General features: G+C 33.3%; 3 protein-coding genes across 3 annotated transcripts; 2 read left to right on the top strand and 1 right to left on the bottom strand.

The window, feature by feature from the left end:
- The first annotated feature begins 135 nt into the window (after nucleotides 1–135).
- LOC111043232 (DNA repair protein RAD51 homolog 4) lies at nucleotides 136–6,148 on the top strand. Its single transcript, XM_022328133.2, has 5 exons — nucleotides 136–545; nucleotides 1,652–1,770; nucleotides 2,316–2,526; nucleotides 4,034–4,208; nucleotides 5,253–6,148. Exons 1-5 carry the CDS (start codon nucleotides 402–404, stop codon nucleotides 5,576–5,578), a joined length of 975 nt encoding a protein of 324 aa, XP_022183825.2. The 5' UTR covers nucleotides 136–401; the 3' UTR covers nucleotides 5,579–6,148.
- Nucleotides 6,149–6,673: 525 nt separating this feature from the next.
- LOC111043225 (ovarian-specific serine/threonine-protein kinase Lok) lies at nucleotides 6,674–19,699 on the bottom strand. Its single transcript, XM_022328124.2, has 8 exons — nucleotides 19,268–19,699; nucleotides 17,607–17,876; nucleotides 15,223–15,347; nucleotides 13,157–13,279; nucleotides 12,387–12,590; nucleotides 11,386–11,597; nucleotides 9,552–9,762; nucleotides 6,674–8,769 (listed from the first exon to the last, which is right to left on the bottom strand). The coding sequence occupies exons 1-8, from the start codon at nucleotides 19,395–19,397 to the stop codon at nucleotides 8,650–8,652; spliced, it is 1,395 nt and encodes a 464-aa protein (XP_022183816.1). The 5' UTR covers nucleotides 19,398–19,699; the 3' UTR covers nucleotides 6,674–8,649.
- Nucleotides 19,700–20,158: 459 nt separating this feature from the next.
- Nucleotides 20,159–20,787, top strand: LOC111043231 (NADH dehydrogenase [ubiquinone] 1 beta subcomplex subunit 11, mitochondrial). Its single transcript, XM_022328132.2, has one exon. The coding sequence runs from the start codon at nucleotides 20,267–20,269 to the stop codon at nucleotides 20,696–20,698; it is 432 nt and encodes a 143-aa protein (XP_022183824.2). The 5' UTR covers nucleotides 20,159–20,266; the 3' UTR covers nucleotides 20,699–20,787.
- The last annotated feature ends 286 nt before the right edge of the window (nucleotides 20,788–21,073 follow it).

The following is a 21,073-nucleotide window of genomic DNA, read 5'->3' as shown; positions in this document are numbered from 1 at the left end:
GATTGTTAATCTTGAGTGTCATTTCATAAATTAACAATCACTGAGAAGTTTTACGAAAAATATAGATGAATTATATACTATGTATAAAACTTCTAGGTTGGTTACATGCGAAAATAGTGCTTTAGAATCTCGTCAGATCGCAGTCTTTCGTAAAGGCGCAGTTGAGCTCATCTCAGAACTCAGTTCCTTGTTCACCAAAAATGCCATTTCCTCTCTTTGTTACCTTCTTTATTCAAAGGCAATGCATCTAATCATGTGCAAAGGAATTTTCATTTATTTGTTTAGTATTTCATTGTTAATTAGTTTTGTACCACAAATAATCAGTTGAATTTTCAAGTTTAGTCTGAGGTTTAATATCCAATTCAAATCTCGCGTTGATAGGGAAGAGTGGAAGGGGTAAAATGGCCCGCCTAACTCCGGAAATTGATGTGAATTTGAATTTACCTATAATAAAACAACTGGAACTAAAAAATATATTTACTGTTTTGGATTTTCTGGAGGAGGATGCCGATAGATTATGCACGATTACGGGACTCGTTTACAAGGTTCCTTAACATTTTATTACGGAGTTTTTTTTATAAATAGAAGGAAAACTGACAAAACAAAATTTCACTAAACTTGACTTGCAATATCTTGCAATATTTGAAAAAACTTATACTATTCATGTAATATTTATTCTTACAAGGAAAAAATGACAAAATCAAAAGGATAGTAGGCCTAGAATGTAAAAGAATCGAGTTTGGTTGAGCATTGAATAATAAAAGACAGAACTGAGTAAGCTACTGCGTAAGCGCTCTTTTTTATGACTTTGAAAAAAATTGCGTGAAGAATAGGGGTGATTAGTATAGATTCATTCAATTTGGATTCTCAATGCAGTTTAGTTGCAAACACTATGTTATAAAGTTGATTTATAAAGGTAACTTCCTTGAAAAAGGTATGAATAATCAGCCTGTAGCTGCACACGTGGACAGCAGTGTTGCAGCTACTATAGTATGAGGTCCACTATATAATGGCAGTATAATAGACAGTAGAAAAAGTTTTGACAGCGTTTGCCGATTCTCTGCCTTGTCACTGCCTTCTGTAGAGGATAGCCGATTCTAATATATTTATCTGTTTTTTATTAATATTGTTCATTCTTGTTTAAAATTATTATACTGTATAGGTGTCTTATTTGTAAAGAAAATATATTTCTCAATGATTTTATAATAAATTTTCATAATTGAGATTAAATATTTTTTAAATTATGTTTCTACTTTGTTAAAAACGATCTGGCAACGTTACGGAGCTAGAAAAGGGTAGCCCAAAGAAATATCGAACATGAGTTGGACCAGTACGCTGCATGACAGGTGTGGCCCAAGCATTATATTTAGTTTAACATGTTATAATACCGTACTGTCACTTTGTCCCAGTGTGCAGGAAAAAGGGTGCTACCAACGGGAAGAGATGAAATAGAGAAGATGATGCAGGAAGTCCAAGGATTACGGGAGCAAAATTTAAATATTAATATTGTTACCAGTCCCCTATATTTTTATAACCAAAAAAAACTTTATATTGACTATTTTTCGGTTCAAAAAACTTCTCACAATCTATATTCCCGGTCAGTTATTTATTTCATGTGTAATGTCAATTATGTAATTTTTATTTTTTCCAGAATATCATTGAAATTCGAAGGCAAATTCTATCCAAATTCAGTGCAAAAAGCAATAATGGATTGGAATGCTACAAGAAAATGCTTGTTATGACGGCTAAAATCAACACAGGAATAAAGAAGTAAGCAAAAATTATTCAAAATAAGTTATTTTAGTTAATTTGTCTTGATCACATTTGCTGAAACTAATTTCAAACTCTACATATACCGTATATATTTGTTTCAATAATTTATTCAGTCATTTACACACACAATATACAATACAAAAGGAATACATGCAAAACAATAACAAACACAATTATAAATACCAAATCGAGAACAGTATAGTACAAAAAAAGGGGGAGGATTTAAGGGTTTTCCAATTATTATGGTTATTCATGTTGGTAGGAGAACCATCAATCCTTGAGAGGGTGAACAAAATTAAATAAAGATTCTATCCAATCCTGTATTTATTCAGTTGTTTCGCCAAGATATTATTGAATTATCATCCTATAAATCCTCTTATTATCCATTTTAAAATTGAGGAAATATTATATGCTGTGCAATCACTTGACGAAGGTCCATTTTTTACCCTATCTATCCTATCATTTTTATTCTCCACTTGAAGTAAAAAAAAATGAATTAAGAAAAATACTAACTTAGTACTTAATTCAAACTTTTCTTTCAGGCTTGATGATTTACTGGAAGGGGGTATGTTGACTGGAAACATCTATGAAATATGTGGTCTGTCAGGAATCGGAAAAACTCAACTTTGTTTCACAATTGCTTCACATGTCACTACAAATTTAAAACAGCCAGTATACTATGTGGACACGAAGCATGACTTCTCCAGCCAACGAATTTTGCAAATAATGAGAACCCACCACTTCAACGATATGGTAAACAAGTTTTTTCCTGTAATGAATTTCATAAAATATTTCCTATTGCTACTAAGCTGATTGGTTAGGCATTCATTGTTTGTTTAACATAATGTATAAGTCGATTTGAATAATTCTGGATAATCTATTATTTTTATTTGAAATCTAGACAGATTAACTTAAATTATTATAATTAATTACTATTATGTTTCATAAGACAGAAAATTTTACTGCCAAACATTGTATTGTTATTTCTGTCTATTTAGCAGGGGTTCTAAACTTCACTATCTAAAAACATAACATTTATCTACAAAAGCATGAAATTTATTTGTTTCAATAGATAAGTGGGTGGGTTTTCTTATCTTTTTAAACAAAAATGTTTCTACATGTCTCTTCAATTTCATATGTATAATATAGTACCGTAATACATAATTGAAAATTATTAAAAACATTTTATCAAATGTCAAATTTCAAATGTCAATTTCATCAAATTAGAAATTTTTCTAATTTCATTTTATCAAATGTCAAATGTCAATTTCTATTTAATGATTAGAATAGAATAGCTTTTATTTATTAATCAAGAAACATACATTACAAATTATAGATTTCAATTCATGTAAGCATTAATTTATCCCTTGGTCAATGACCATCTGGGTGAGTTGAGCATTTTTATTATTATTTACAATATTCAATACAAATACTTTGATAATGTTTAGATCATCAAGAGACAGTCCAATAGCGTTCAAGGAGCAAATATTACTATTAGTAATTGAATTCAGCTATAAGAATGTGTCTATATATTATATCTCCATGCATCAGAACAATGGATGTTTTTCTTTTTCTTTCTTGTATTGTGTCTATTGTTGTAATGACTCCTCCTCTAAACACGGACTTGTTCCATATTAGAGGGAGTCATTTTCAGGGAATATATTGTAAAATGTACTTTCTGGAAATAAATTGAATTTGAATATGCACCAACACACTGCCAATTCTCGCCATTTAGAAGATTTCTAATTTGTGGCCATGAGAGAAACGTCCTGCCAAAGTACAATCGCAAAATTTTTATTTAATGAAAACTACTTGAAATTGACAAAACCATTGATTTATTGAAACAATTTTGAGACAAAATAATAAATTAGTGGTTTTGACAATTTCAATTCGTTTTCATTTGATAAGTCTAACTTCCTAGCACATTACGTTCACAACACCGAAAGATGAGGTTTCAACGTTCAATTGGACTGCAAATTACACTTACGAGAGGTGGACTTGAAATACGGAATATTATTTGATAGTACCTGGAAATTGAAGTCTTTCAAACACGTCTTTTGTTTTTTTTTCAACTTCTTATTCACAACATGTATGTTTCAACATAGATTAATGCCATTTCCAAAAGCCCTCACCAAAAAGATAATATTTTATAGTATTACTTCTCCAGAAATGACTTCAAAAAATTAATTAGCCTGGGCTACATTTCATGTTTTTGCAGTAAAGAAAGTAGAGCAATTCTGAATTATCTATTCCTTTTTAGGAAATCCAAGCAGCAATGGAAAACCTAAAAGTGACAAGAGTGAACGATATTTATGAGATGATCACGTTCCTACATTCTCTGGGATCAATGCTTGAGAATATGCCATGCCGACTGATCATAGTGGATTCCATCACTGCACTATTCACACCGTTCTTGAACGAACAAAGAAATGACGGTACCTCATTTATCAATAATTGACAAGTTTGAGCTGATTTCCCACAACTACCTTTCAGTTTTTTTAGAGCATATAAGAAATTATAAAAATCAATCGATTCATTCTGATGTATTTATCTTTAACAGAATATAGCATTTAATTAGTTATTTCACTACTTGGAATTATTGCAAAAAGCTACTTACAAACGTGATAAAGATTCAGATTTGAAAATTCTTGAGAGGAGTAGCACGTTTGGAATTTCTGAGAGCAATTTTGCATTTTGATAACATGAGAAATTTCAATTTTGATTCCGGTTATAAGTCGAAACGTTTGAAATTGGTACAGTATTTATGATTGAGAACATTCAAGTATTATGTACCGTATGAATAGTATTATCCCCCATGAATTATTCATCACATTTCATTTGTGAAACAAGCCATTTTCATAATAAATTATTGTTTTAAGAAATAATACTGAATAGGCTAATATTGAATTGCTCTTATGAGTTCTTAAGTTTTCTGTAATTATATCCTGATTTAGTTAGTGAATATTGTAAAATTTATTTTATAATTTGGATGATTTGAATGCAAAGAGTGGATTTTACTCAAGTGGGAAAACAAGTATACAATAACTAGTGTTGCACTGATAAATGCCTTCACTAATTTGTGATGAAAAGTGATAGTTATTCACAACATAGGTCATCACAGATCATCAAATACTAAGATTTAATACACGGTTTCTGGAGAAAATGAAAAAAAATAAAGTGACTCTTCAATATTTCTAGTCGATGATGTATGATTTGACTATGATGAGATTCATTTTAAAGTGCTAGCATTGATCAGTAGCATTAATTTTTCATTTAAAAAAAATGATACAGTATAAAGTGTATCTATAGTAACACAGATAAGTGAAGATGTGGTTAGTCTAAGTTATCTACTAGTTAGATTTTTTCAACCTAAAAGTATTCCTCGATATTTAGTTTAATAAATTAAACTTAATTTTAATTTAATAATTATATTTAGTTTTTATTTAGTGTTAATTCAGTTTGTGTTAAAATTGTTGCAGGTCTTGGTCTTTTGAACCATGTGGCCGCCACAATGAAGAGAATATCGGTCACCTACCAGACGGTATTTGTGACAGTAAATCTGGCGACCAGTTTCATAGACAACGATGACTTGGATGGCCAGCAGACAGCCGACGTGTGCTGGTACGGCGACATTCGGCCCAAACTGGGCAAAGCGTGGATGCATATGCCAGCCAGCCGTCTGCTCATGCATAGAGAATCAAGCATGCCAGACCACGAGAGAATCGTCACTCTTATCAAATCCACTGACCTCCAGTTGGCCAAGAAATGTGTGCTGAAAGTTACTAGCAGTGGACTGGAGGGTTAAACCATAGAAGGCATATTTTTTACTCCATGGTTAAACTCTTGTCATTCCAAGATAATTAAATGGCTGTGATGTATTCGAAAGTACAAGATGGATTAATAAATGGTCATCACCCGCAACAAAAGAAATATTTTTGCTGGACTGTAAGTGTTCTAATTGAAAATCATTTAAGCCTTGTATGGAAATCAAATCGCATTAAGAATTATAAATGAGGAGTCATGCGATATTTATATTATGTATTCAATTAATTGTCAAAAAACAAGAATATAAGTATTATTTCTCCCAAGGATTTTCGTCAAATTAATTGTATACCGTACCAGAATACTATGTCTTCAATTCTATTGAAAATGTAGAATATTAGGCTACAGTAACTAGATATTAAAATAATTCAATAGTTTTTTTAAAGGAGAATAGAATTACAATTGTGAATGATTGATTAAATTAATAAATACATCCATGTTCTTTCAATTTTATATGATCTTTCGGTATTCAATGAGAATAAGAATTTGTTAATATTATTGTATTGAAAAAAGGCTGCTAATGCCTATAAAAATAGTTATTCATAAAAACACAGTATTCTTTTTCTGTTACCATTCACTTACTGTATTTCAACATTTATTTGATTATTATTTATTATAACTATTTTTATGACATCATCCAAATAAATTACAATATCTAAAATATATTACAATATAAGATTTCATAGTTTCGTATTTATAACTGTTAACTGTACTATATAACATGTTTCTAAAATTCATCATTGGAAGCAATGTACCTAGAATACATTCGTTGATACATTGTATTCTTGGTACATTGATTGGAAGTATTAATGGAAGAATTAATTGGAGACTTTGATAAGTGACACGAAATATGAATGCACTACATGTGCTACTTGATTTACAGTATAATTTTTCAAATGCCAATTGAACGCTATTAGAGGGGATCGATTTCACAAGTTGGAGAATTTTATTTTTTCCTGTTTTTGCACTCTATACTATGTTTAACATGTATGCAGGCTTCTTAATATGCAGATTTTTTCTCCGTTTCTTTGATACCTTATGTGTTTTATTTCTCAATAAATACAACGTAGAGACAAAATGCATTCAACAATCTGGTAACATTATTTTATTTTTCTATAAAAAATACAAAATTATAAACATGAAAAATAGTTGGAAACAAAGAAAAGTAACAAAAAATTATACAGTAAAACAATGATACTTAGTCTATTGAAGAGGGTACATATAAACCACTTGAAGCTGTGCTAAAAAAACTCTAATATTACCGACGCAACAACATAAAACTCAAGTAAGGCAGTGATTAATTATTCACAAAGATTAATTCCAAAACAGATTTGTCATATCACATAATAGATGAGGCACTTAATAAGGCATTCGTTGAAAAAAATATTGATTATTAAACATTTTCAAATGTCACGATGTAATGATAAATAGTGACCAAGGTACATTACAAGCTACTGATGTTGGGTGTCAAAAGAACATTTTCTTGGAGGTTTGTATATTACCTCCTGCAACATAGGCATTAAACATGCAAGCAATACCTTGCTATCAATGGAAAACAATAATAATTCATAAGAAACCATTTTTCAAACAAGTAAAATAGAACGAAACATTTACTCACATTAACATGTAACTTAATCTATACCGAAAATAATTTGCTGTTTTCATTAATAAATAGTAAAAGTGTTGATCATACAAAGGATAAACTTAGATTATTTTAAATAAATTAATTGTCAATAATCAAACTAGCCAATAAAATTATTGATCAATAATAATGGAATGATGCATTTATCTTGATGAGAATTCAATGCAATTTCAATCTGTTTTTTTATAAATAAGATTATAAACTCAAATCGATCTTTTTATATTTTAATACTATACCACTTCATAAGATAATACTTATTGATTCTAAGCAAATTTGGTCGATCCAAACTTCAATTTTATTAGGATAAAAACAAGCCTTTTTCAACAGTCAATATTAATTGTTTGTTAGTTACTTGATGAAAGGGCATAACATTAATGAAATAAAGGTGATTAGTCCTATATTATTCAACAATTCTTTGTTAAGCTTGATAACAAATGATAATAGGAGTATGACTATATCATGTTTCAAAGAAAGATTAGTGCATGAAGTTATAAGAATGGTATATTGCAGCATAAATATCGTAATTTAATAACTTTAGTAGGCTATGGTATTCATAAGAATTGGGATATTTTACTGACCTACAATCAAAATTTGAATTATCATGCTTCTTGAAACTGTATATATAAGTATCAACGATTGTACGATAAGTCATCAGAAAGAGTTAATTTACGTTCAACTTGCCTTTTACAAGAATATTCACCAGGGCATTAAGACTAAGCTAAATGAACGTACGTTGAAGATAAGTAACAGCTTTTAGAAACAATAGTTTCAGGCAACTATGATAGGACAATCAGAGAGAAATATCTGAAATCAACTTTAATATGGAATTGAAATTTCAAGTTTTTTGAGATAATGGTCGTTCAAGAGATTCAAGATAATGGCCGTTTTTACACTTACCGACACTTACTGAGAAATTTCTTCTGATTGGCTAAGTATTACCAACAGCTGATTGTCAGCCAATCAGAGGACAATTCTCAGTGTCGGCCGACAATTGTAAGTGTGAGAACGATAATGCCAATATCGTGTTACATCGGGGGGGGGGGGGGGGGGCATTGCATATTGCATGAACATTGTAAATCAGCCAGCAATAACAATTATTATCATTAAGTACACATACGAGGAAAGTGGCTTTTGAGTCATAATTCATGCAACCATTACTCAGGATTCATATCTCATTAATGCCTAGTTGGTGAAGTAATGTATAATCAGTCGCCCCTAGTTTTCTAATAGTAACCAAACTTTTAAACACAATCGAACCGGAAATAATCAGGCAAAAAACCTGTCGATAATCATTTTGTTCAATATGAACAATATTCGTATCAGTTGAACGATGAATTATTAACACCCGTATGGATAGACTAAATGAAGAAAAATCATGTCGATCTTTGTAAACTAGAAAATAGTATACTATATTATCGCTCCTCAATCATCCTCATCTTTTTTGGTGGCTGAAATTCAGGCGAAACATTCTCTTGGTCTTCTTTTCCATATCCATCCAGAAGTTTTTTTACTGTTGCCTCAATTTGCTTGTCCTGAAAATTTGGAAACACATCTTTAACTTACTTTTGAAAAGAAGGTTTCGACCATTCAAAATTTCTTTGACATAAAAGTATGGAGAAACTTGGGAAAAATTACCGAAAGAATAGTGTAACGAGTGGAAAAGGGGAATCAGAGAGAAATACTATCTATACTAAAGAGTATTTAATTTCGTAAAAAAGCTAGACAAGAATATACCCCAGCATAATATTATGTGCATAAATGAGGTACTGTACACTGTAGTATCATGAACAAATTGATAATTTTTCATCACCATTCTCAATAACAACTAATTCCAATCCAACTCTCATACCCTATTCGACACTATTGCCGAAACAAACTTAATACACTTCGTGGGCACCCCAACTTATCCCACGAAAGAAATAATCCCCAACTTGAAAATCGCCTATACGCTGGCGATTGTGCCCAGTGCCTTGAAGCTCGAACAGACGAGTTTCATTCTTAAGTGCAAACTTCGATATGTCAAATTTCAACTTTTCGTTATTTGTTTTTATTATACAAAATTATCAACACATTTTAAATAATATAAACATATTGCCATTTAAAAGCCAAAACCTAACCTCCCTCACCTTTCCTTTCACCTTTAAAATTGAATAAAACCTTTCAAGTTTTGTTTAAAAACATATAGAAACTCACAGTTGAGGTACTGCCGAACAGACTTTACTAAACATGCAACTACATTTTTGTGAAATTACATACTTATAAAATAGATAAACTGATGATAAAAATTGAAAGTTTATAAATGAAATTGTGTTACCTGTGACCAAACATGACTGAGAACTTCATCGATAGAAAATCGTTGCTCGGACTCAACAACAAGCATTTTCTCAACGAGATTGACAGCATCGGTGGCTGTATTCACGTGATTCAGGTTATTGACAACGGTCAGCTTCTTGTAGTATCCTCTCACTATCTGCTCCTCGATTCGCATATTTGCCCTCCCGTTGAACGGCGTTTTTCCACTAAGACTGAAATTAATGATAACATCACTATCATGCGAATTCAAATATTCACTTATTCTTCTACATGCTGTTTTCTTTCATACTGAATGGAGTTTCTTCACCAAGACTGTAATCAATGGAATAATTTACTATCATTAACATTTAATGATTAATCAATTCTATTACAAGTTACAACCATAAATAATATCAAATCCTTGAACTATGTCTACAGGAATTAAAAAATGTTTTCGATAGAACACACAATGGCAAGTTAGGCTAATTCATCTTTTCATTTTGCTATTAAACGATACACTCCATTAGGCTACAACTTCCTTTCGTGAGTCTTATTTAAAAATTATTTCTTGTTACTCTGAGTATTATGGCTATCATAGATAAAGCATACACGAACATATGAATACTTTTTACTTTCCTTTCCCTATTACCATAGGTAAGGAAAGTATTGCTTTCCGAAAAAAATTAAGGTACCCCAATTTCTAAATTTCTATACGTTTCAAGGTCCCCTGAGTCCAAAAAAGTGGTTTTTGGGTATTGGTCTGTATAGTTGTGTGTGTGTGTGTGTGTGTGTGTGTGTGTGTGTGGTGTGTGTGTGTGTGTGTGTGTGTGTGTGTGTGTGTGTCTGAGTACACGATATCTCATCTCCCAATTAACGGAATGACTTGAAATTTGGAACTTAAGGGCAGGTCACACCGAGCTCGCGGCCGCGTTAAAATTACCGCTGGCGGACGTTTTTTGGTATGAACTGCTTCCAGAAAAACTACCTCCGCGGGAGCGAGCTCGCTACCGCTAGCAGACGTTGATGTGACCTGCCCTTTAAGGTCCTTACAATATAAGGATCCGACACGAACAATTTCGATCTAATGCAATTCAAGATGGCGGCTAAAATGGCGAGAATGTTGTCAAAAACAGGGTTTTTCACGATTTTTTCGAAAACGGCTACAACGATTTTGATCAAATTTATACCTAAAATAGTCATTGATAAGCTCTATCAACTGCCGCAAGTCACATATCTGTAAAAATTTTAGGAGCTCCGCCCCACCTATGCAAAGTTTGATTTTAGATTCCCAATTATCAGGCTTCAGATAAAATTAAAAAAAAAACATTCCAAGTAGCATGAAAATCTCTACAATTTATGATCAATAACATTTTCACCTCAAATTTAAAATAAGCTCGACATTCGAGAAAATGTTATTATTTCAATTGCAAACTGTTGCCAACTGTTGATTCTATTAAATCATTCACTATGAAGAGATAGCAGACTTCGTGTGACTTCAGCGTTATTGTCCTGTCACCAGCTGGCTTGGATCTTTGAATAGTAGATTTGAGATGCATGTGTACATTAGCGTCAGGTGATAAATTTTCATAACGGCAAGGAAAGTTGTGTGAGTGCGCCACACCAGATTTTTAAGCTTAATCTACGGTATAATTATGTATTTCACAGTTATTAATAAAAACAATATAAAAACGTGTAGTACCCTTTTATCAAAACATTTTGAAAACTTTAAAGTAGCCCATATAATTGAAGTGATTTCATGGTTATTGTACTTCATTCATGGTTATTGAAGGCTGATTGATATTCCATATCGATATCAATTTCATTCATCAAATATAAAAAATGCACGAATTTCTTACCACAAATATAGTATACAGCCCAGACTCCAAATGTCAACTTTTGGCGTGTAACTTTCTCTGCCTCTTGACATGATTACTTCGGGCGCTGTATACTGCAATGTGCCACAATGCGATTTCAATGCAGTTCCCGCATGAATCAACTTGGACAGACCGAAATCAGAAATTTTCACTTTCAGAATTCCGTTTTCCGTCGACAAGAGGATGTTTTCTGGCTGTAAATACATAGTAAAGTTTAAAATTTAACTGTAAAATTTATTTATTCATACATTGATACATAGAATATCATCCTCAATTATGAATGATTGGGAAAGGAACAACAGGTTTAAAGCCCAAAACTGTTCCTTTCCCAAATTTAGATAGAAATTGTCCAAAAATAGGCTATGTGTACACTTTATTCATTCCACAGTGAAAGCTTATAAAACAAACATTTTGAAAATGAGAAAAGGTTCTCACAAACATGAGTTTAATACCCATCAAATACAATATTTATAATACTGGTGTCCTTGGTAAAAAAATACGCGAAAATCTCTACACAAACATCAAATTTAATAATTTTGTACAATAATATGAAGATATTTTGAGTGATTGCCTTTATAGAAAATTCAGAATAAATACAAAGTTAGGTACATATTAAAGGAAGCCTATTACAAAGGCCTGTTTTTTGATACCTTTATTAGTGAGTCAGTGAGTCAGATAAGAATTTTATAAGTATAGATAAAAAACTGGAAATGATTACTTCAAATAGCTACTTGAATAAAGTAGCATTTAAAAAGACTTGATTAACTTTCAACAAGATTCTTTTTTAAATCAATATTATATTGACGATTGGGAGTCAAGAGAAAGTGAAATAGAAAATACCAGTAGAAATGAATAGACTAAGAACAAAGAAAGAAGACTAGCTGCGAAGTCGCCAAAGAAGTAATAAAAAAGACGACATTAGAATCCAAATACTATTTTTAAAGGAGTATATTTACAAGAATTTGAGAATTTAGAATACTTGCCTTCAAATCTCTATGGGTTACACCTTGCTTGTGAAGGTACTGCACGCCTAAAAAAAGTTGGTAGAAAATAATTTTGCAGTCATTATCTCTAAGCCTCTTCTCCTGGCACAGCTTATGCTTCAGGTCACCACCTGGCATGTATTCCAGCACCATGAAAACAGCATCCTCGTTCTCGAATACTTCTTTCAGTTTCACAATGAACGCCTGCACACAAACAAATTGAAATAGAAATGTCTACAAAAAAAATTATTCACTAAAAACTAGATTTAGTGCAATTGATGAGTAGTTGTCTTCGCTAAAATTAACAATTTATTTATTGATCTAATAGTTGATATTACATAGATTAATTTAGCGCAGAGCTATCAGTTCTTCAATTGGAAAAGTGTCTACTTGTGGACAGCTCTGTAAGAAAGTTATGAGCACTTCAATCCACCTAAAACTGTAGGTCAATTTATCTTTCATCATAATTAACCCTCAAATTACCCATGCATAAGCTTATTAGGGCAACATACTCAGAAAAAATAATAAAGAAGCTTATCGTCATTGGTCAAATCTTGCAGCTCATAGTATGACTTTTAAATTTTACACTCAAATAATTTTCAAAGAATGAATTAGATTAGATCAATTTTCTTGATGACGACTTTAGTTAAAATAATTAGAGGCATTTACTTTTTTCAATTTTATACATAATATGATTTTGATTTTACTAGCAAGTTGAGTTACAAATTTTAAATAAATACAGACTGAATGAAATATATTGCGGTACTTACATGATCGAGACTACTAATAATTTTGATCTCATTCGCGATGCGCATCTCATTCATTTTTTTCTCATTTTCGCCAATATACTTATTACGGAGTAACTTTTTTATGGCATATCGACAACGAGTTTTCTGTAAATCGAAAAAAATGAAAATAATTGAAATGAAGCTTACAAATAACTGTAATTAACAACAAATTACTGCATCTTATAAATAAAAATATTAATCTGAGTACCCTTAAAAATTATTTTGTCACTACATGTTTCGGCTACTAATGCCATTTTCAATACTTGAAGTCATTTAATAAACTTGGAAATGGCATTAGTAGCCGAAACATGTAGTGACAAAATAATTTTTAAGGGTACTCAGATTAATATTTTTATTTATATTAAAAGTAGCCCTAAAAAAAAAGACTACTGCATCTTATTATGTAAGCGATTATATAGTGAGGTCCACGTTAAAGATAGGAGTGGATAAAGATAGGAGAATAGCGATGCCGATTCTCTGCATTAATTATATTTCTACACTGTCAAAAACATAATTGGCATCGTTGTGAACCTAGAAAAGGATAGTACCACCGGCTTTGTCGAATGATAGACAAGGATAGCAAAATCAAAGTTGATCAAATACTGTCATTATAACGTGGACCTCACTATAGTAATAACATTGCGTGACCTAGCAGATTAAGAATTGATGCAACTTTGGCACGTTGCAACTGATTTCAGACGCACTTCATTTTTTGAAAACTAATGTACATCGACCTCCGATTCACGCTATGATTTTTCTAAGTTGTTACTAAGCCACTGTTTCAGAAAACTCATAATATTCTTTTAGTCCAGTTAAATGGTCGTTTTTCAGGAAACAGCCCCGAAAGAATTTTTCTCGACGGTTCTATATGTATTTTGGGGCGCTGGATTCGAATCCGAAATTTGCTGACATGCCAGAGGGCGGCTTCACCCCCAAAATTTCGGATTTTTTTCGAATTTCTCATTCAATCTCGAAAACCTTGAGTTTCTCAAGGAAATCATACCCGTCAAAATTAAAGAAAATATAATTTCCAATAAATTGAGCGGTCGCGCAGGACTCTACCATTTTTGGTTCCGGAGCTACGAATTTTCAAAAAAGGGGTATTTTTTAAGGGTTTTTCAAAATTATGCAAACTTACCACTTTCACCCTATACAACTTGGATATTTCACTAGTAATGATGAAAAACCACACATCACGTGAGAGATCAATTAATTCTGAACAGGATTACTAAGGAATTTTCAAATTTAGTAGAGGGGGAGGGGGGACACCCAAAAATTGAAAATACAAATTTTCCATTATAAAACCTTTTCAAGGCCTTCCTAACAAAAAAAACCATATTTCGGCTGAAATCATCAGAAGAGGGTTATTTTCTATGAGAATCACCCGTTAGATACACTTAATTCCATTATTTCCGGGTGGGGGGGGCACCAATAAGGATACGTCAAGGATCAAAACTTTAAACACTTATGACTTTTGACAGAATGGTCAGATCTCCTTGTTCTACAGCTCATTCTTCTCAGCTCGTCAAGGCGGTTCAAAATCATGTATCATAACTTAAATTTGATGAAAAAATAAAAAAATCCTCTTTTAGTGAATCTTAGCCCATATTTAAATAAATACACAGAAAAATGCCCAATTTCTATATTCAAAACTGTGTATCTCGGTAACCCAAAATGATAAAAATGGTACTTGGTCTTGATTTGAAGAACAGAATCTCCTCTTTCATGTAAGGTGAATGAATTTTGTAAAAATATAATCATGACGTAAGATAAATTTGTTTCAAAATATCAAGAAATTTGCGATATTTTTCTCATTTTCAGAGTCTCGACAGTTTTTCGATAATAAACAGTCATGCAAGATGGATTTAAGGCAACGTAACTTATAGAGCATGTAATTCTCTTTCATTTGAGACCAATCGCAAGTTTCTATCATGTATCTTACTCGTTTTAGAGACTCTTGAATAACAGTGAAATCGCAGAATATATATATCACTAGATTAGATGAAAAGCGGAGACAAGTCAAAGACAAGTGGTTGAACGTTATATACCTTATTCACAGCCATCTTCACTACACCAAATGAACCGCTGCCAAGATCATTCAATATATCATATCGATGCTTTTCTGAGGCTGGTAGCCAACTGTTACATAAGCGTGCATCAACAAAAAGATAAGCTGCAAACAAAATGTTCAAGTTGGGTAAGAATGATGATAAAAATAGAAACTTGGTGTTTGCAAACATATAAATTAAGAAAAAATGAAAACAACATAAACACTTAGCCAGGGAAAATAAGAAAAAAATTGCTTTCAAAACACCAAAAAAGTGTACATCACAGATTAACTAAATGAAACAAATATGGACCTATCTATTCAAATGAACTCCATATTCCTCATACGACATGAGTTAGAGAGAGAAAGAAAAGTGTCAGAAATGACCACCGCAGGTTTGCAGATGAGATGGCTACAAAAGCAGAGGAAGCAGCTAGAAAAGGGAATAGCAAGGAGCTATATAACATTACAAGGATCCTCTCAAAGAACAAGGACAGAAAGAATAGACCTGTCAGAAGTAAAACAGGCGAGCTTCTCACAAATATTGAAGATCAACTGCAGAGATGGCGTGAGCATTTCATGGAATTGTTGGGTAGTGGAAACCTGGAAGGTGTAGAGGAAGATGTGCAACCGTTTGAGGAGGACCCTGAAATTCTTGTCCTTAGCCCTACAAAAGATGAGATCAAGATGGATCTGAATGAATTGAAGAGAGGCAAGGCATCAGGACTGGATAATATAGCACCAGATGTAATGAGGGTGGATGTAGACCTGACAGCAGATATACTCCAGCCGCTCTTTCACAGGATATGGACAAAAGAAAGGGTCCCACAGGATTGGAAAAAGGACTGATAGTGAAGATTCCAAAGAAAGGTGACACCTCCAACTGTGATAACTGGAGAGGAATCACATTATTATCAGTGCCTGGAAAAGTCCTGTCAAGGGTCATTTTGAATCGAATCAGGGACTCCATAAAAAGAAAACTGCGGAAAGAGCAAGCAGGATTCCGAAAACACCGCAGCTGTGTTGATTTAATAAACACCTTGAGAATCATCTTGGAGCAAAGTAATGTGTGGCGTGTCACACTATACTTGACCTTTATTGATTTCGAAAAGGCATTTGATTCAGTCAATAGGTGTGTGCTGTGGAAAACTTTAAGAGAGTATGGAATCCCAGTTAAAATAATTAGAATACTGGAGAAAATGTATGAGGGCTATGAATGCCAGGTACTGCATGAAGGGAAGATTACCCAGACATTCCTAATAAAATCGTCAAGGTTGCGTGCTGTCACCAAAATTGTTCCTGCTGGTATTGGATCGGGTCATGAGGAATGTACAGGCAGGGAGAAGGAGAGGACTGCAGTGGGGTTTAAGACAGAGGCTGGAAGACCTGGACTTTGCTGATGATATTTGCCTATTAGCCCAGCGTTCCAGAGACATGGAAGAGAAACTGCTTAGGCTAGAAAAAGAAGCTGCAGAAGCAGGTCTCTGTATTAATAAGAAAAAACAAAGGAAACGAGATCAAATGCAGCAACAGATAGGCAGTTTGAAGTGGGTGGTACTCGCATCCAGACTGTAGACTCCTTTGTGTATTTGGGGAGTGCAGTGACCAAGACTGATGAAGATGTTGGAAGCCGAATTAGAAAAGCGAATGGTGCCTTCATCCAATTGAACAAGTTATGGAAAAACAGAAAAAAATCTAGGCAACAAAAATTCGGATTTTCAATACCAACGTGAAATCAGTGCTTTTATACGGATGTGAACAGGGAAAGACTTGGGCAGAGGTCAAGAGGCTCGCAGCCAATAAAGATGAGTGGAGAACATTTTCGGATGCCCTATGCTCCTCAAGGAGCCAAAGGAACTAAGTCAAGTAAGACAGTAAAGGATGGGCAATACGTTGGATAAGAAGATGCGAGAGGGGGGTAAGGTCATGTGCAGAGAGAAGAGGAGGAATAAATGAGACGGGGGTAGATGATTCAGTTATAAGTGGTGAGAGAGAATGAGAGAAGAAACGGTGAGGAGGAGGAGGGAAATGAAAGAGGCTGATTTGAGAGAGAAGGCCAAAGGAGGCCAAAGGAGAGAGAAGTTCTAAGGAGGTGACGATGGAACAACGGGAATGCCGATCTGATAGAGACAAAGAAGAAAAAAACCTCACTAAAAGCAAGTTTACAAAATTAAAATTACAACCAGCAATTAAACTGTAATTTTATTATTTCATCAACTTCCATTGATTAGTTCTGGTTAAGTTTATAGTAAGAGAAACAATTTCACAAATTAGGTGTAAGTTAATTTCAATTGTTCATGCAAATAAAATTCAAGACAAAAAACTGACACAATGGTTCGAGCACCTAAAGATAATCAGAATACATAGCTTAATACCCACACTCACCTTTATTTTGAGGTTGAGATAGTGATATTTCATCACTAGTCTTGAGAAACACTGTATTATTTCTACCAATTTTTTTCTTGTTCACAAAAGTTCCGTTGGAACTGAGGTCTTTCAAGCAAAACACCTCAATTCCAGAATCATCTTTGGTCAATTTGACTTCGAACTGAACTTTGCTGATCAGATTCAAAACTGAAGTGTCAATACATTCACTTGTCAGGCGGATGTCACATTCCATGCCACGGCCAACCTTATACGAAGGAAGTGTTAACTCTGCAACATAGAAAAAAAATCCGCATTATAGCATCATCACCATACTTGGAGCATTGTCGCTCGCTGTTCAGAAAGCTGGTAATACTGTTGTCAGTGAATATGTGCTCAGCACCGTTGTGTTTCTAAAAGGCTAACTTCATACACTACAAGCAAGAGGTTAGATCCACAACTACTCGACTAGAAGGCGAGACAACATTGACCCCTACTCTAGATTGGCTAAGCTGCACACTTGCTACGTAATTGAAAATGTCCAATAGACTTTCACTGCAGGTGCGACTGCGAGAGTTGGGTGAAAGAAAGTGCTTTGAGAGAAATTGATAAGCCTCTCACTCTATTCCTTGAATGAGGAGGAGATTGTCAGCTTTGCTTTGTCAGTAACTTTGATCGGTCATCTTTAGATAAGTGTAAATATTTGAAATTTTGTGTTTTATTAAACGATAATGTTTATGAAGAATATACGCTGGACACAGACGGAAGAAAAAATAAATTGATATGCTATATATACATCAGGACTCTTGGATGGATTGAAAGATGGAATTATTTCCCTCAGTGCTGGCAGAGTGGGCTGGAAGAAAGAGACGTGCATGCTCAGGTCGAACTCGTGCAGCTAGCAGCTCAAAAAGATCACAACAAGAGAGACTTACTTACTATGTTTCTTATCCACTTAAATTTTATTATTAATGGCTCATTGTAAACAAACTCATTCCAAATCTATATAGTATTGTTAAAGTTATTAGAAATCTTTTTAAAGGCGTCGAAAGTTTTATTTTACATTCTCATTACAGGCAAGTGTCTTGGCCCCTTATTACATTGGAAAGCCAGGCTGTATTGATAAATTATTTTTATTGCCTTTAAGCCATCAAATACAGCAATTGGTTCGTCAAAGTTAACAAGATACTAAAGTTGGTTTTTAATAAATATAGAGTTCAGTCTATCAGAATACAGAAATATCACAGTAAGATTCAGGTACTTTTGTAAAACACATTGATAGGCCTTTCAGGAACACTGAAAACTCATTTTTTTCATACATAGGAGTTCGTATCAGAAAATTATAAATATCCCGGGGTATTGCCAGTGGGACTCCAGAATTCCAACATTGGCGTCCGTGTATCAACATGGAAACCAATTCAAATTTATTTATTCAAGTAAGTTTCAATGCTGGTGTTCAAACTGTGGCAGGGCTGGTTGGCTGGTGACCAGTGAGACACTAGCCGTCCGAAAACAAACTGGTGACTCTACTACAAGTGTAATAAACAATAATGCCCTTCGACTTGCTTGGACATTGCGGTGTCTTAATAGCGACCCAGCTTGGTATTTCAATGTAATAAGGGCCTTGGCGTACTCAGCATAATATGTAACTCAAGTTTTTATACCTTATATAAATTACTCACCTGTTTCTTGTAATCGATATGATAACGGATACAGCTTTCCCCACACTTCATTGACAGATTCATCATCAGTCTCCTGCGATCGACATGCTTCAGAAATAGGCTGCGTTGTTGGTTCTTCGTGGCCTTCCATATTTAATAGTCAAAAATTTTGAAGATTGTTTACACGCTATCACAAAATTAATACATTATTCACTATTTTATAAACATTTAGTTATTATTATTGGGTGATATAAAGTAGTAGGCCTATAGCAATAGCAATCTAGAGCTTGGTTATGTTTCAACTTCAAAACGGACAAACTCACACTTCAACACCCTGAAATTAAACAAGAAAATTTACTAATAAAAAAACAAGGCTATAAAGCTGAAATACCGACTTTTTACTGAGGTTTCAATAAATTCAACAAAAACAGAACATGCAACTGAGCAGTGAGCACTGAGTGGAAACCAATTCAAATTTATTTATTCAAGTAAGTTTCAATGCTGGTGTTCAGCAAATAAATTCAATAAATTCAACAAAAACAGAACATGCAACTGAGCAGTGAGCACTAAGGCCACTGAGTACAATACAAAGATTTTAACTTTTCATTCAAAATATTTCTTTTTTACACTGCTATCATGATTTGATCGGTGGCCCCGAGCATCCAATCATAATATTACAAAGAGGTTATATTCATCAATCATCACATTTTGTCTGATCTTGTAGCACATTCTCAATTTTGAGGTAACTAAATTTACTGTATAATTACTTTTTTATTCATTTTTTACGGTTTGAAGTTTACTTCGTCCTGAGAATCTTGTCCTTCTATCCAACTCTTCTGGTAATTGAAATTGCCAACAACGAAACAGCTGATTCCTCTCAGCTGTAACGAGAATCTAGAAATCAAATTTTATTTCTCTTTCTCTGCGTTGAGGTACAGTAAAGATAAGGTTAGGTAGGTTGTTTTTATGAAACTGCATTTAATTTAACCTCTAGAGTGTTTGCCTCATAACAAGGACAAAATGTCTCTTGCCAGAGTTTGTTTAGCATCTCAAAAACTTTTTGCACACAGGAATTTAATTAATATCAGTTCACAACTTCGCAGCGTTTCAACAACTAGGAAAAACAGCGATGTTGCATCTGCATCCGTCGAACGTACTGGTGAGGCTCAAAAGATTTGGACAACCTATGGCTTTGAAACAGAGTCTGACAAAGATGATAAAATGCATACACACCTAAGTTTCTTTTTTGGAATAACGATTGCCACGGTAGGAACTGTCTTTCTCATTGCATACGCTCCAAAAGATACGGATTGGGTTCACAGAGAAGCTTATTTGGAATTGAGAAGACGAGAGGAAGCAGGTTTACCACTCATTGACAAGAATTTCCTTGATGTATCAAAGATTCACCTTCCTTCAGATGAAGAATTGGGAGACGTTGAAATTATTATTTAAGCTAGTCTTTTTCAAGATCATAAAGTTTCTGCCTATCTTACTTTGTCACTAAATGTAGCTTAGTTGTTGCTTACTGTCAACTTGAAAACGATTGAAAACATTTGAGTAAAAATGTAGCTACAATCAAGATTATTATACGGATAATGTCAATAAATCATTATTTAAATCGTTATTTGTATATATTTCTTGTTACCACATTCATTGATACTCCACTGTAGCCTTGACTTGGTAGACATCAATATTTAATCTATAATAATCAATTTTTCGTTCAGATTCCATGTTTATTATCATTTGTAATAACTTATTAACTCTCATATCTATAACTACTTATTTATTAGTTATCCTAGGATTTATTAATTATAATTATTTATTAGT

Source organism: Nilaparvata lugens, chromosome 10, assembly GCF_014356525.2.
Source record: "Nilaparvata lugens isolate BPH chromosome 10, ASM1435652v1, whole genome shotgun sequence".
In the NCBI taxonomy this organism is placed as follows: Eukaryota; Metazoa; Arthropoda; class Insecta; order Hemiptera; family Delphacidae; genus Nilaparvata; species Nilaparvata lugens.
This window is presented reverse-complemented; position numbering and strand designations above follow the sequence as displayed.

Coding starts and splice junctions, on each gene's coding strand:
- LOC111043232 (XM_022328133.2), top strand. CDS start 402: ATGGCCCGCCTAACTCCGGAAATTGATGTGAATTTGAATTTACCTATA. Junction 546..1,651: donor TTACGGGACTCGTTTACAAG/GTTCCTTAACAT, acceptor TATTTTTTCCAG/AATATCATTGAAATTCGAAG. Junction 4,209..5,252: donor GAACGAACAAAGAAATGACG/GTACCTCATTTA, acceptor AAATTGTTGCAG/GTCTTGGTCTTTTGAACCAT.
- LOC111043225 (XM_022328124.2), bottom strand. CDS start 19,397: ATGGAAGGCCACGAAGAACCAACAACGCAGCCTATTTCTGAAGCATGT. Junction 15,348..17,606: donor ATCTCAACCTCAAAATAAAG/GTGAGTGTGGGT, acceptor TTTTGTTTGCAG/CTTATCTTTTTGTTGATGCA. Junction 12,591..13,156: donor TTATTAGTAGTCTCGATCAT/GTAAGTACCGCA, acceptor GTTTGTGTGCAG/GCGTTCATTGTGAAACTGAA.
- LOC111043231 (XM_022328132.2), top strand. CDS start 20,267: ATGTCTCTTGCCAGAGTTTGTTTAGCATCTCAAAAACTTTTTGCACAC.